We start from the raw sequence: 16,056 nt of genomic DNA, 5'->3' as shown, positions 1-16,056 counted from the left end.
AATAAATTCTTCAATAAAAAATGTAAACATTATGAATATTTTGTACCATAACCTTTTTTCTTGTGCCAGTACTAGAGTTTTCATAGCCTTGTGTTTGCTTGTCTAGCAAGCCTAGCACTTTAGCATATGAGGCATACTTCCAGCTCAGCTGATTATTTTGGAGGTAAAGTTTCAAGGACTTTTCTATCTAGGCTGGCTTTGACCTGTGATCCTATGAATCTCAGGCTCCTGCTAAAATTATAGAAATGAGCAATTAATGCCTTGTCCACAGGATTTTAAAGAGTACTTTAAGTTTAATGAGCTGTAGCTTAGAGAATATTTTTCTTTCATTCTTATTTTAAGTATCAGTAATAGAGAAGATTTCCTTTTTACTTAAAACAGGGGCCTATCATAGTAATTAAATAATAAGAGATATACCTTATTTTATTGTAAATTTGTCTGACCCAAACACCCCCAAATCCTGATTTAATGAACATGAACTAAACAGAGGAGGTACAAGTGAACAAAACTAGATAAAATAGTAGTCTGGTGGCATTTCACAAAACAATGCACTTACAGTGAATAATGAATTGATTCCTCAGTCTCTGAATATAAATAAAAAATAGGAAGGGAATAAGAGTCTACCTGTGCAACATATGCTGAATCTGATATGAGCGAAAAACTGTCCATCTCTCCTCGGCTGATATAAGTTTGCAGTAAAATGTTTATTTTCCCATAACTATTTTCTACACCTCCAGGAGCTGATAGTTCACAGAAATTATTTAATAAGGCATCCAGTTCCTCTATTTCCTCTTCTCTGACCTGTTGAAAAAAAACATAATGCATGTTTTAAAGTTTCTACTAAGTATGAGATAGTTACTTTTGTATAGCTAAAACTTAGTATTTTCCCTCAGTTATAAAATACAATATGAAACCATCTTGAGATTGATTTAATTACAATTGCATTATTCATCACCAGTATTAAATCTGCCATTTTCATAAAAATTTGACATGCTATAAAAATTAAATTATCTCACCTCACTATCTTTCATTTGGTAATTCATTTTTTATTTGACCAGTCAAACCTCTGCCCACCTGGATTAGGGTAAACTTTATTATCTTAAAATGCATTCATTACAGTCATATATTTATATGGTATAATACATTTATAGCTTAAATCTATCAATTTCTATGTTTCAAAGCACTGAGTTTTCCACTGCTAATAAGATTAAATTATGAGTATACACTAACTTTGAATCATAAATGTATTTTATATATTTTATTCAGTAAACTTTACATTATAAATAAGCCACCAGGTACATACTATATTATTCAGTATGTTCACTAGTGCAAAACCTATACAAATTACTTGATTTGAGGTAAATGTAAAGAATGATATCAAGTATAGCAGAGTACATATAATATTCTAGGATAATAGATATTATTGATTGCCGGGGCCAGCCGGCAGCAAACCAGGGTTCGCAGATTGGGGTTCCTGAAATAGGGGGCAAGGACTAGGAAGAAATAGAAGAGAGACAGACACACCGGGTCCGGGATGTCTGCAGTCCAGGAAAAGACTGCCAAGACTGTTGCGTTTATTTTCCACTCCAGCCTCTTCCCTCCTTGAGACCCTGGGAACTTCCAGGTGTTACATTCATATGGTAAATCTCAGGTCATTTAAACAGAATAAGGCCAGAAAACAATAAGACAATAAAGCCATTGTCTGATGCAAATCAAGGTACAGTTTGATTCCACTCTGGCTCCCAACAATTGATAAATAATAGAACATTGCTGATACCAAAAGTATTGGGCCATTTAGTTTATAATAAGTAACAAAAGTTAATTATAAGCTTTTATTAATGAATGGACTGGACAATACACCTCTGATTAAAACTTCTAATAGGCTTACCTTAATCTGATCAAATTCTTCAGCTTTGGAGACGATAGCAAAAATGTCACCTTCTGTTTTGTGAGCATCAAAGAGTTCATTAAAAGTCTATCAAAGTAAGTGTTACATTTGATTAAAATTTAAAGTCAAACAGTTATTAATGTCATAAAAATCATACATCTTTAAAAACACTAGAGGCCTAGGCAATGTACACAGTTATACACACCATGTAGCGTACATTCCAACTGTTTTCAGAGGCTGCAAAACAGTCATAAACCGTAATAAATCCTTAGAAGCCAAAGGTAAAAAAGACAGCTATTAATTGAAGCCTATGTTACATACCTAAAAAATGTTTGGTCTTTGTTTTAGCATGAGCATGACTAACCAGTTCTAAGTTGATATGTATCATATAAAACTCAGAGAGAGAAAAAAAACTTGCAAAATACATAATACAAAGATTCTAACAATTAATAGTGAGAACATATGGAAAAACATGAGACCAAGTTGTATAAAAATCAGTCACCATGCATATAAAAAAATTACAAAGGTAAAACAAGATTATAGTAATGGAGAAAATGCCACAACAACAACAACAACAAAATCTGCCAATATGTCTAGCATGTAGTTTGGTAGCATTATGCTAACAAGTCAGAAAATGAGAAAAATTATGTAATGGAGAAAACAGGTAGATGTTGAGTAACATACAATGTGAAGTGTTGAGTGGAGAACCATGCTATAACAGTTGAAAGGTAACACATATTTAAAAAGTTTGTTATAAAAATAACAATAATAAATACAAGATCTATTTTGGAAAAGATATGGAAAAATACTGAGTACATCAGGGTATATACCTATATGTATAAGAAGCTTATATATGTAAGGAATCATTAAATGAGATTAAAACCTAGATTTCATATAATTTTCATGTTTCCATACTTTTTTTTTTTTTTTTTTTTTTTTGCCAATCCTGGGCTTGAGCTCAGGGCCTGAGCACTGTCCTTGGACTTTCTCAAGGCTAGAGCTCTACCACTAGAGCCTCAGCACCACTTCCGGCTTTTTTCTATGTATGTGGTACCAAGGAATGGAACCCGGGTCTTCGTGCATGCTAGGCAAGCACTTTAACCACTAGGCCAAACTCCCGGCCCGATGTTTCCATACTTTTGAAGAAACCTCATTTGAAGTTCTATAAAAATTATTTGTATTTTGTCACCTCAAACACACTTGATAAGTACAAAAGTTAAAGTGAGGTCGGAAGTTTGGCCTAGTGGTAGAGTGCTTGCCCAGCATGTACCAAGATCTGGGTTTGATTCCTCAGTATCACATTCATAGGAAAAGCAGGAAATGGTGCTATGGCCTAAGTGGTAGAGCTCTAGCCTTGAGAAAGCCCAAGGACAGTGCTCAGGCACTGAGTTCACCCCAGGACTGGCAAAAAAAAAAACCCTCAAAAGTAAAAATGAACACATCAGGGATTCACATTTGCTAGACAGGTATTCTATCTTTTGAATCCATATCTCAGACCAGACATAACATTTTAAAAGGTAACAACTAGGCTGGGAGGGTGGTACATGCCTGTACTCCCAGCACTTAGGAGACAGAAAGATCACTTAAACACAGGAAAAGAAAAAGAAAGTCATATTTTTAATCATTATTGAGCATATAATTTGAATTCATTCTGTTACATCAGTTGCTTTTAATATTTTGCATTGTTAATGTATTTGGAACTTAAAAAGTACTGGAATCTACATACTGTATTTAATTACCGTAATACCTCAATGGTGTTGTATTTAATATAAAAGTGGCTGGCAGTTCTGCCCAAATCAGTTGAGGAAAAATATCCAGTTCGTTCTTCAAAGCGAATCATCTGAGCTTTGTCTAGTTTTCGTCCAACTTCAATGACTAACTGTTCTCGATGCTTTCTTAATGTTGGGTCAATCTATAGGAAGAAAATATAAATATTGAAATTATTTAGAGTCATCACATGCAAATGTACTTATTCATAAAAGCTATATTTTATTTCTTAAAGTTTTATACCTTTTCTTAGCTTTATATTTAGTACATAAAATTGCATACAACATAAACACAAATATTAACAATGCATATTATTTATAATTATCATGAATAATACATATTATTTATAATAATGTTATTAATTATATAAAAGTAGGTGGTTTATCATCACTACACAGTATATAAATTAGGTTAAGGGTATATTTCCTCAAATACTTGTACCATTTTTTATAAAATTGTCTTCTATACACACAGCTATTGAGTTCTTGTGATCCTCCCCTAAGAGTTTCTTCCTTTGTTCTCATTGTAATGTTACCCTTATATTTATTTATTTATTTATTTATGTTTATTTTTTTTGCCAGTCCTGGGGCTTGAACTCAGGGCCTGTGCACGGTCTTTGAGCTTTCTCAGGACTAGCTTTCTACCACATAAGCCACAGCATCACTTCTGACTTTTTCTGTGCATGTGGTACTAAGGAATTGACCCCGGGGTTCATGAATGCTAGACAAGAACACTACCTCTAGGCCACGTTACCCCCTTTAAAAGAAATAATTAGAAAAATTCTACTTCATTAAAAATTTAGAAATTCATTAAGTTAACCATCTGTAGACTGTCTTCAGATACTCATTCTTTTGAATATGAAATTCTCACATAGACTTATAATATTCAGATTGTAAATACTGGGAATTAGATCTGAGGATAAAATACTTGCTGGGCTATGATTGCTCCAGGCCAACATAGGTGGAAAAATCTTCAGGATTCCATCTTTAAAATAACCAGTAAAAAGCTGTGCTGAATGTATGGCTCAGTGGCCAAGAAAATTCAAAGCTCTAAATTCAAGCTCTAGTACCACACAGAGAAAGAAAGAGGCAGAAAGGAAGATGGGGAGAGAGGGAGAGAAAGAGAAAGAAACATGCTGCTACACTAAACAGCCATTTTAAATTATAGAACTACCCTCATATTTTATAGTCAGTGATAGAAGCGAAGGCAAGAATGCTTTTCCTCACAAGCCAAAATGCATACAACTAAATACAAAAATATCTGTGTAAGAGTGTAATTTGATTGTTGTAATACTTTTCGTAATTGCTGTTGAAAATATCATTTTGTCTATAATAAAAGTAGAAAAAGTAAAATGAAGTTGTTAATGAGTTTTTGAAACTATTATTTATAATAGTCTATGTCTAATCAGAAATTGTAACATTTAACACAAAGTATACCAAATGTTATTGTTGCTATAACCTATGTGTATATAAATAATTTTATGTATACACATATACTCCCTATGAATGTGTATGTGCCAAAGCTTAAAGACTAATTTCTAGTCATGAGCAATATGGGAAACTAGGTCCTCTGATAAAGAGTAAATAAAACACAAAAATACTTTAGGAATCTAGTGAGTTAACACAGTTTTATTTATTTTGTGAAAGCTAAAATAATTTAAAAAAAAACAGAAACATGGCTTTAAGAATCATATCAACAAATATAAACTTTAAAATATTGGTTATGTGATACTCTACACTAGGTTTTAGTTTTGAGAAAACATTTTTATTTATTTTTTTGCAATAAACATTTCCATTTTATCATGTGGAATTGGACAGGCAAGGTAGTCAAAAAACATTATTTTTAAACTATAAATTACAAACCCATTAATGTTAAACTATTGGATATGTATTATTTGATAAAACTTCTGAGGCTACAAGTTTATACTGAACACTTATGTTTGGACATGGAGGGTACACCTGTAATCTCAGCACTTGAGAGGATAAGGCAAGAGGATTTTGAATTTACTATGTAGCTTGTGCTACATAGTAAGAGCCTTTCTCAAAATAGATAGATAGACAGAAAACAAATAAATAAAAATTTGAAAGGATGGATAATCTCACTTGTAAAGGAAGTAATACTATGTGTTCTGAAAGAAAAACAAATCACTTTATATTACAAGAAAAGACAAAATTATTTTTAGTAATGTTGAGCTACATAAAAATGACTTCTTATATTAAGCTAATACGTAAACAGTAATATGATGTGTTTATTTAATTCCAAGATTTGAGATTCATGAATCCCAAAATTTTAGCTCATAAAAGCACATGTTGTATTTTATTTTTCTGTAACCCCTTCAGAATACTTATCTTTATTATTTCACAATGCCTCCATATTTTTTTTAACAAGGATATCCATTAAACTGTTTAAAACATGTAAGGTTACAGGGAACAATGCATCTATGTTTCATAAAAGACTAGTTGAGCTATATAATATTGCAACCATTTGAATACTAGTACAGATTTAAATTGAGAAGATGGTAGCCGAGCAATATCTATGCTTGGCCCAACTAAGAAAGCGATGACTTTATGTTATAAACCTCAAAACTAGTTGTGGCTGATGTTTCTGTATTTTTAGCACAAAGCCATGATCAATTTAAATTTTTCTTACAGTGAAATCTATCACCTAGAAAAAGGAAGAAGAAAAAGATGGCAATTGTTCTGAGAACACATATATATGCTAATATTAAATGGAAAAAAATCACAATTTTGAGCTCAATTCCATAATAATTTCAATTTAACACAAATGAATATCCACAAGATTATACTAAAATAATGTTCATATTAAGCCAAAATCAGATTTTATTTGTAATTAGGAAACATCTAGGGTGTACAGGCATAGTCTTAAAGGAAAGACAAATCATACAGAATTTGGGGGCCACATAGACCACACACTGCAAAGTTTGTAGAAAGATTGATGATCATGTGTATCTAATTTTCTGTCTGTGCATATGCACTCATTCCTGAAATTCACCTCAGCCTCCAAATTGTTAAGATAGTAACTCATTAATGCCTCTTCAGTCTTAGAATAAGGAATAAAAAAGTACTTGATAATAAATTTTATATAAAATATGCCTATAATAAAAATTGTGTACATTTCTTTATGTCAAGTTTTTTTCTTACATTGTATGTGCCAGAGTTCAAGCAAAGCAAAATACTATGTTAAATAGACATAGATCTGAAAAGTAAACTAATAATAAAATATGACCTTACTGATATCAGTGGGGAAAGAGATTTAAATAAGGTAAAATAATTACAGGGGGCAAATTTATTTTTCTTTTGTGTTTTCTAAAATGATTAAATATCTTAATTTTTCTCCCATTGTCTAACTTTTCAGATGAGGCAACAGTAGCAAATATTTATCTTTACATCATGAAAAGATTACAAAACCCCAAAAACAGTTTGAGTTGTTTTTCTTTCAATAAATGAGTTTCCTACCTGATAAGCTTTGTGACTGATGCCATATACTAATGGATTTGCTCTCATCCGCACATAGAGATAAGTGTAACTTATCCACTTCACTGCCTCTTCCACATTAGTTACAGTTCCCAGAGCAATCTGCAAATAAAAATACAGAAATTAATGTGCTATAGTCAAAGATGAACATTACAGCAAGATCACTGTCAGAAATTTTTACTTCTCTAATTAATTACAATCAGTTATGTCTTGTGTAATTGAAAGTAGCACCTTAGAAGTAACATCCTTCAAACAAACTTTGAAAAATCTATGATATCAAAGTATTTTTCCTCTATCTAGAGTCTAAAAAGCTACAAAGCTTTAAACATATTCTTGGAAAATGTTAATTTTTTAAACTACCCAATTTGTTTTCATTTAATTTTGGTGAAAGCTTAAAAATTTTAAAGGGTACTAAAATAAAGCTAACAAAATACAGTATTTCTACCATTCTTTACCTGATTCTATACCTGATCAATGCCAAAATATCAGTAGATACAATGTCTTTTGCCTCGAAACATACATTTATAGGACTGCTAGTATAAATACAATGAAGGATGTTTTTACTTTTTTATTTTTTTTGCCAGTCCTGGACTTGAGCTCAGGGACTGAACACTGTCCTTGGACTTTCTCAAGGATAGAGCTCTACCACTTGAGCCTCAGTACCATTTCTGGCTTTTTTTCTACAAATGAGGTAACAAAGAATCGAACTTGGGTCTTCATGCATGCCAGACAAGCACTCTACCACTAGGCCAAACTCCCGGCCCCTGTTTTTACTTCTGTACAGAAACAAAGTATACTAGAATGTATACATGTTACTGTACATACTTAAAAAAAAATCCTACCATAGAATAAGGATGGTTTTGTTGTAAGCATATTTAAATTATAATAAACACTAGAGGATTCCTAGAAATGCAATGTTTAACATAGAAATTTAATGTTAATATTAATTAAATAAAACAAAAGGACAACTTAAAATTAGTAAGAGATCTGTGCAATAGAGGAATTGTTAGACAATATTAATTTTAATGAGTTGCTTTATTAGCCAATGGAGATATAGGAAATAGTAAATATATTTTACTAAATGTGTTTGCCTTGCTTTATGTATACAAATTTGTGAACCTTGACAGATGTATTTTTCTTCCTGAACTCTTAGTTGTATAAAAAAAGTACTGCCTGTTTCTGGCAAAGAAGAAAGCTCTGTTTTTATTTACAGAGCAAAAACAAAGAAAAATTCTGTCAGTACTAGTATGAAAATAAAAATAATCACAGCTACTTTAATTCTGCTATTTTCAAGTTCTAGGTAACTAATATTGTGAAATATGTGAAATGTAGGTGAGCTGGGGTTATTGTCCAGTGATAGAGTTTGTGCTTAATATGGGTTCAATTCCTGGGTTTAATCTTCAGCATCCAAAATAGCCAAACCAAACTAAGAGAAGATAAACATCAAACAATAATATATCGGTGCCGATTAAGATGTGATAGAGTGGATGAGATGTAGCTAAGTAAAAAAAAAAAAAGATATAAAGCTGGTGCAATGGCTCATGCCTGTAATCCTACCTACCCAACTCAAGAGGCTGAGATCTGAGGATGAAGGTTCATAGTCAGCCCAGGTATAAAAGGACCCGAGACTCTTATTTGGAATTAACCTCTAGAAAATGGGAAGTAGGGCTTGGCTCAAGGGTAGGGCAGTAGCCTTGAGCTGAAGAGCTCAGTGACAGCATCCAGGCCCGGTTCAAGCCCCAAGGAAAGAAAAGATTTAGCAATGTATAATAATCACTGTGATATAGTACACTATTGTTTAAGACAAAAGACAAACATTTAAGAACAAACAGGACATTCTGTCCACTTAATCCCAAATTTCAACAAGTAAATGCATAAACTAACTAAAATATAAGCCATAAGTTTTCCACAAAATGAAGAGCAGGAAGAATCAAACATGAGATGATTTAGCAGTTTGTAACAATTCCTAAAGAGTGTTAAACAATTTCTTTCATGCTTAGGTAAATGAAAATTTGACAAGAGCTAAAAAAATAGTTATTCCTCTGTGTTATTTTATTATTTGACAAAAACCTATTTGTATACGAAATGTTAGATCTTTATTCCCCTATAATCTCATGCTATTATTTTAACAAATAATGATCTGTATTCTCTAAGACCTCATGAGATTATTTTAAAATAATATCACATAATCTCAAAGGATAGAAAAGAATTTAAAGATAAAATAAAGTTGCTCTATTTTTTTTTCAAAGCAATTAGCCAACTGCATTTGGGTATTTTTTCCTCCAATTCTGGAGTTGTACAAAGAAGCTGTCATTTAACAAGAATATGAATACAATATACTTTGATCAATGTCACTTGGTGCATTATTCTGATCCATCTCTCCTTTACCCATCCCTTCCCTTACTCCTCTTAATTTTTTAGGATATACGTTGAAGTCTTGTCTGAATTATCCCCCTTTGTTCCTCTTCATTTGACTTGCTCCAATTTTCAAAATCAGTGTTGTAAATTAAACATTATACATTGTTACTAGTAACAGAATTAAAGGAAAGAAGGAAGTAGTATCAAAGATTAACCATCTCCAAAGAGAGAAAATTTTCCAGAAAAATAAATGTAAATTTATGATGGCATGATTTATTCTGAGACTAATCCTTGAATGCCATCTAGTGACAAAAAACCCAAAAATTTCCTTGCAACTATCTGCTGTCACCTAGTGGTTACTTAACACAGGAACCTTTTATGCAACAAGTATTTTTTCCATAATACCTCTGAAATTTATCATCAATAACCATACAGTAAAAAAAAGTAAAAAAAAAATAACCCTACAGTAAGTCGGTTGTAAGTCTGTATACTACATAAAACCCAAAGCATATGATCATGTACACAGTGTGGTCTCTGGCCTCCAAAAGACTCTTAGTCATGGAGGTGAAACCTGAAACCGATTAAGCCAACATGTTTGAACCCAATAGCTACAGGGCCTAGCATGGGATTTCTATTTAAATGGTTTCTAAGAAAAACTCATGACATAAAAGTGACAATAGCATATTATATGATACAGTTTTATGCTCTATTAAGGAATATAAAATACCCTTCAAATTTGATGATTTAGAAGTACAACTCAAGTATCAATTCACATCTAACTCAGCTATTCAAACTTAAGGTTATCCTATTTGTTTATGTTGTATGCATGTTTCAAAAACCTGTAAAAAAGAAACAAATTTATAATCATGAGTATGTATGTATAAATAAGTATATGGCTATGTATATTTATATGAAATTGTTATGGGGAATACACACAAAAAACACTTACTGATCCAGCAGAAAGTTCCATGTAGGCAGTGAGAACAAATGAGCTGAGAAACTATCAGAATACAGTAAGTGATGCCACACCACAGTGTCACAAAAATCTGGCAGATATTTTTTTAATATTTTTACAATAATCTAGTAAGAGTATCCCTACTTTATGAATAAAACAATTTGTATTTGGCAACTGAAGTGAACAGAGAAATAGCATTCCCGGGCAGTAACCAGAGCCCAAGTGGGAAGGTTGCTCACACTACAGAAGTCTTCACTGCAAGATAAGATATTTGTACAAGATCCTCCAGACAGGTGGAACTTTATAAACAATATATATGAGAGGGTTGCAGAATAGCTCAACAGCCCTTTAGTTCAAATCCCAGTTAAAAAATGCACATCAGGAGGCTGGCCTAGAGATTAAGTGCTTCCCTAGCATGCACAAAGACCCAGGTTTGACTCCTCAGTACCACATACACAGAAAAAGTCACACTGTGCCTCAAGTGGTAGAGCTCTGGCCTTGAGAAAGCCCAAGGACAGTGCTCAAGCCTTGAGTTCAAGGCCCAGGATTGCTTAAAAAAAAAAAAAAACTAAAAAAAAAAATTGACCTGTGCCAAGGAGCCCTAGTGTATCTCTTCTTCCTTTCTGTACAGTTTTCAGGGTATCTACATTTGCCTCAAGGTCTCTGATCCATTTGGAATTAATTCTCGTGCAGGGTGACATACAAGCATTCAGCTTTAGTTTTCTACAGGTGCTTAACCAATTTTGCCAGCACCATTTGTTAAAGAGGCTGTCTTTCTTCTATGTTATGTTTTGGCTCCCTTAGCAAAGATTAGGTAGCCATAGGTCTGTGGGTCTCTGGGTCTTCAGTTCTATTCTATTGGTCCTCCGGACTATTCTTGTGCCAGTACCGAGCTGTTTTGATTACTATAGCTCTGTAATAGAGTCTGAAGTTTGGTATTGATATTCCTCCAGTCCTGTTCTTTCTACTAAGGATTCTTTTTGCTATTTGGAGTCTTTTATTATTCCATATGAATTTCTGGATTGCTTCCTCTATTTCATTAAAGAATGACACTGGGATTTTGATCAGTATGGCTTTGAATTTGTAGATAGCAGGATTGCCACTTTCAAGATATTAATTCTTCCAATCCAGGAGCATGAGAGGTTTTTCCATTTCCGCTTTCAAGTTTTTCAAGTTTTCACCATAAATGTACTTTACATCCTTAGTTAATTCCTAAGTATTTAATTTTCTTGAGGCTACTGCAAAAGGAGTTGCTTTCCTGATTTCTGCCTCACTCTTTGCATTGTTGGCATACAGGAAAGCAGTTGATTTTTGAGGGTTAATTTTATGCCCTGCTACTTTGCCAAAGTTCTGAATCCACTCAAGTAACTTGGGAGTGGAGTCTATAGGGTTCCTTAAGTACTCAATTATGACATCTGCAAAGAGGGAAAGTTTCACTTCCTCCTTTCCTATTTGGATCCCCTTAAAAAATTATACACTATGATCAAATAGGATTTATTACAGGGATGCAAAGCAAGCTCAATATACCCGAATCAATTAATATAATTCATCCCATCAACAGGAGCAAGGACAAGAATCACATGATTGTGTCAATAGATGCAGAAAAGGCATTTGACAAGATCCAACACCAGTTTCTGCTATAAGCTCTGGAGAAAGTAGGAATCCATGGAACATTCCTCAGTATAATAAAAGCTGTGTACAACAAATCTATAGTTAGCATTATACTAAATTGTGAAAAGCCTAAAGCCATTTCCTCTAAAATCAGGAACAAGATAAGAAGGCTCACTCTTTCCACTCCTCTCCAATGTAGTATTAGAATTCCTAGCCAGAGCAATAAGGAAAGAAGCAAACATGAACTACTTCCCAACACCACTGCACTGTGTATTTATGTCTTTTCTTCCCTTTTGGACTATGTATCTGTTAGTGGAAGATGTGCATTGTGAGTGGTTTTTGTTGTTCTCTAAAAAGACATAAATAATATAAATAGAATAAATGAAATCTCTATGAGCTGTTAAAGAAATAGTTGTTACAGGACTTCATACTTTAAGTAGGACTTGATTGTTAATATTAATTTCACTTATGTCAGGTTTTCAAAAATTATTTAAGTCAACTTTAAAGGTAAGAAAGGATTTGAAAGTTGTGTTAAATAGAGTGATAATTAAAATGTCATGAAAGCAGTAAAATATCATTTGAAAGACATACATGTTTTAAATTATAATAATGTTTATTTTTGTTACCAGTTAAGATGCCATCTTGGCTTGTGAGATGTTATTTGAATCTTAATGGCACACACGTACATATACACAACAACAACAACAACAACAAATTATACTCTAGCTCAATTTAAGAAAACAGTTTATGCAACTAAGGTATTCAAATGACAATGTAAAGGAGCTATATGACCTTATTATAACTCTTTACTTAAAACTTTATAAAAGCGAAATAAAAGTATTGCTGATTGTTTTCCTCATTTGCATTGGTTGGAGTGGGTTTTGGTTTATAACAAAACTTAATAGATTAAACATATGATCATTAAAGGTATGAGTTTTTGTTAAGTCTTTCCATCAATATCTTATACTCAAAAATTAACCAGCTATATTGATATCCAGATTATTTTCTCTTAGGAATGGAATACACTGCATTCCTAAACACTACAAAATAAGAACCAATTCAAATTTTATTTTATGATTCTATTTCAACTTTCTACACGTGAGATCTTACCTCTGCATTTAGGTTATCAGCAAGGCTTTCCAGAAACTGACTCTCGATTGGGTTTTGTTGAGTCAGCAAAGTCAGGTAATGGCTGAGTTTATCATGTGTTGTTATAATGATTCCTTCCCCAAATTTGTCAAATTGGGGTCGTCCAGCTCGGCCAAATATCTGCATGACATCTAAAATTCCAAGGTCAACAAAGGAGCCTCTTTTTGCGGCATATATTTGTGTTCCCTAGATGAGAAAAAGTTAATAAAATTTACATAAACACACACAAATCTAATCCTGGAGAGCTGAATAGTGAAATTGGGCAAATATGGCAAGATCTCAAAAGTGTACTTTAACTAATCCTTTCATCATCCGTGATAGAGTTAAATTTCTCAATATAAACTGGATTTTATTGAAGAAAATAATTTTGATCCTGTATAAAGATAACATTTGAAGTCAGTGAAGCCAGCCAAATCACAGTATTATTTTCTAAAGAAATCAATCCAGTGGTTTCTTTTAAAACACACAAATCAATGTTTGTGAAGTTTTACACTTTCTATCTGGTGAATATAATGTAACCCTTCTATTAATCACAATAAAACAAAAGAAATGTTAACCAAGGAGAAAAAAACAAAAACAACAAGAAAAACCCCACAAAAAACCCCCATACAAATCCATGCGCAAAGGAAAGTAAGCCCCTACCTTAATAATAACAGCATGAGCGGGAAGATTGACACCCCAGGCTAACGTGGCAGTACAGACCAGAACTTTGATATGCCCATTAGAAAACAAGTTTTCAACTAAATTTCTGTCCTGCCGAAGCATTCCTGCATGATGAATACTAAAACCATCTGGAAATAATTCTCTAACTTGCTTGTTTCTTGACTTCTGTACCTGGAGTAGACATGAATAAAACACAAAATTATTATTTAGTATGTAAAAATAATAATTACTTAACATATTTTTGGATGAATACAAAATTATATTTGTTCTTAAGATATGATTTTTATAACTTTTATGTACATTACATAAAAATTATTAAAATTTTTGTTATCTATCCTAAATTTAGACAGTATCAAAACATGATACAAAATTAGAAATGAAGTGAACAGCATCTCCCCATTTAGTTGTCACTTCTTGCAATCAATCAATCAGTGTTTCCTGCTTTCCCAAAAATATTACATGAGAAATAACTGTAAATGTGTGTCACAAGCTTTTAAAAATAGCATCTATATCTTATAAGCCACCTCCAACATGCTTAGTGTGTCCTATCTTAAAAAAAAAGCATTAATTTTATTGTAAAGGTGTTATAAAGAGGGGTAACAGGTGCATAAGGCAATGAGTACATTTCTTGTCCAACATTGTTACCCCTTCTCTAATTTTTCTCCCATTTTCTCTCAACCCCCACACTCTCCCACTGTGTCTTGTGAGTATCACTGCTGCACTGGTTCACTCTTTGCTCTTTGTCTCAAGATTGTGTTATTCCCTTTCTAGTCCCCAAATCAGATAAATGTATATACAAGACACAGAGTACCAAAATTTAAACCAGTGACATCAGGGGATAAACCAAAAGAAAAGAAAAAAGAAAAACAAACTGAAAAAGTAAATAATTTAAGGCAAACTGGTTCAACCATTCTGTAAAGCAGTATGGAGGTTCCTCAAAAGATTAAACATAGAACTACTTACCTTATGATCTAGAAATCCCATTCCTGGGCATTTGCCCAAATGAACACAAACAAGACCACAGTAAAGCTACCAGCACAACTATTTTCAATGAAGCATTATTTACCATAGCCAAGACATGGAACCAACCCAATGTGCCTTGGTATACGAGTGGCTCAAGAAAATGTGGTCTAAATACACAGTGGAATTCTATGCTTCTGTCAGAAACAATGACATCACCCAGTTCGTAAGGATATGGAAAAACTTGGAAAAAAATATTAAGCGAAGGTAAGCCAGACCCAAAGGAACAGGCTTCCTTCGTAATAATTAGCATATGGCTAGGATAGTCCTAGCAGAGGATCACAATAGCTGAATGGATATATAGAAATGACCATGTAAAATGATGGTAACTGAAATGAACCCCAAGATATAGAAACAAGAGGTTTGTTGTTTTGTTGTTATTTTTAATGTACTGTCAGGATTTTTAAGAGGAAAAGCTAGAGTCCAGCTTATACAAAGCTGTATAAAAACCAATCATCTCTAATTTCACACTACCAACTACAATGGCAGGCTTTTCCTTTGTAGCTCTCTTCTGACAAATCTATACCTACTTCAAGGCTTATTTCTATTTCAGACCTGTAATCTGGGAAAGTTTACTGTTTGTTTTTACTGAAATATCCTACGGTTCTCCTTGGTTTCCTTGGCCTTTCCTTATTGCAATGAGTCAATAAACTCAAGAGTACTCATCTAAGGTGGTGTTCATGGTGATTTTGATAGGAACATACATCTTTATGGAGCCATTGTGATCTTCTCCTAAGAATACCCTCCTTTGTTTTCACTGTGTGAACGATAACAGTGTTGTTTAATTAATCATGTCCAAGTGTATATACATAATGGAATTCTATGCTTCCATCGGAAAGAATGACATTGCTCCATTATACTTTAGGAAATGGAAAAGGACTTGGAAAAAATTATATTAAGCAAAGTAAGTCAAACCCAAAGAAACATAGGAGATATTGCTTTCTTCTTTTGCAATAACTAGAATGGCTAAAGTCTACAAGTCAATCCAATGAATAGTAAAAGAAATAATTACACTTGGACATGATTGTCTTATTTGTAAAGTGTACAGGTACATTGATTGCAGTATTTTCAAAATGTTGGACTTGTTTAGTGGTATCTGTTCTTTGCTCTTGTCTGATCTCAGACATGTAATCTGGTATACTCATCTGCAA

General features: G+C 32.9%; 1 protein-coding gene across 3 annotated transcripts in view; it reads right to left on the bottom strand.

Annotated features, from left to right (window-relative positions):
• Nucleotides 1-16,056, bottom strand: part of Ascc3 (activating signal cointegrator 1 complex subunit 3) — a 246,784-nt gene that overhangs the window by 111,827 nt on the left and 118,901 nt on the right. For all 3 annotated transcript variants that reach the window (XM_090338378.1, XM_090338376.1, XM_090338377.1), the window contains 6 exons: nucleotides 13,865-14,056; nucleotides 13,184-13,408; nucleotides 7,132-7,251; nucleotides 3,636-3,800; nucleotides 1,889-1,975; nucleotides 625-801 (listed from right to left, as the gene is read on the bottom strand). In XM_090338378.1, coding sequence (XP_090194504.1) covers nucleotides 625-801; nucleotides 1,889-1,975; nucleotides 3,636-3,800; nucleotides 7,132-7,251; nucleotides 13,184-13,408; nucleotides 13,865-14,056 — 966 coding nt within the window. The remainder of the gene's footprint in view (nucleotides 1-624; nucleotides 802-1,888; nucleotides 1,976-3,635; nucleotides 3,801-7,131; nucleotides 7,252-13,183; nucleotides 13,409-13,864; nucleotides 14,057-16,056) is intronic.

Source organism: Megascapheus bottae, chromosome 8 (genome assembly GCF_031878675.1).
Source record: "Megascapheus bottae isolate mThoBot1 chromosome 8, mThoBot2.hap1, whole genome shotgun sequence".
Lineage (NCBI taxonomy): Eukaryota > Metazoa > Chordata > Mammalia > Rodentia > Geomyidae > Megascapheus > Megascapheus bottae.
The sequence above is the reverse complement of the archived record's forward strand: the minus strand, read 5'-3'. Positions and strand labels throughout refer to the sequence as shown.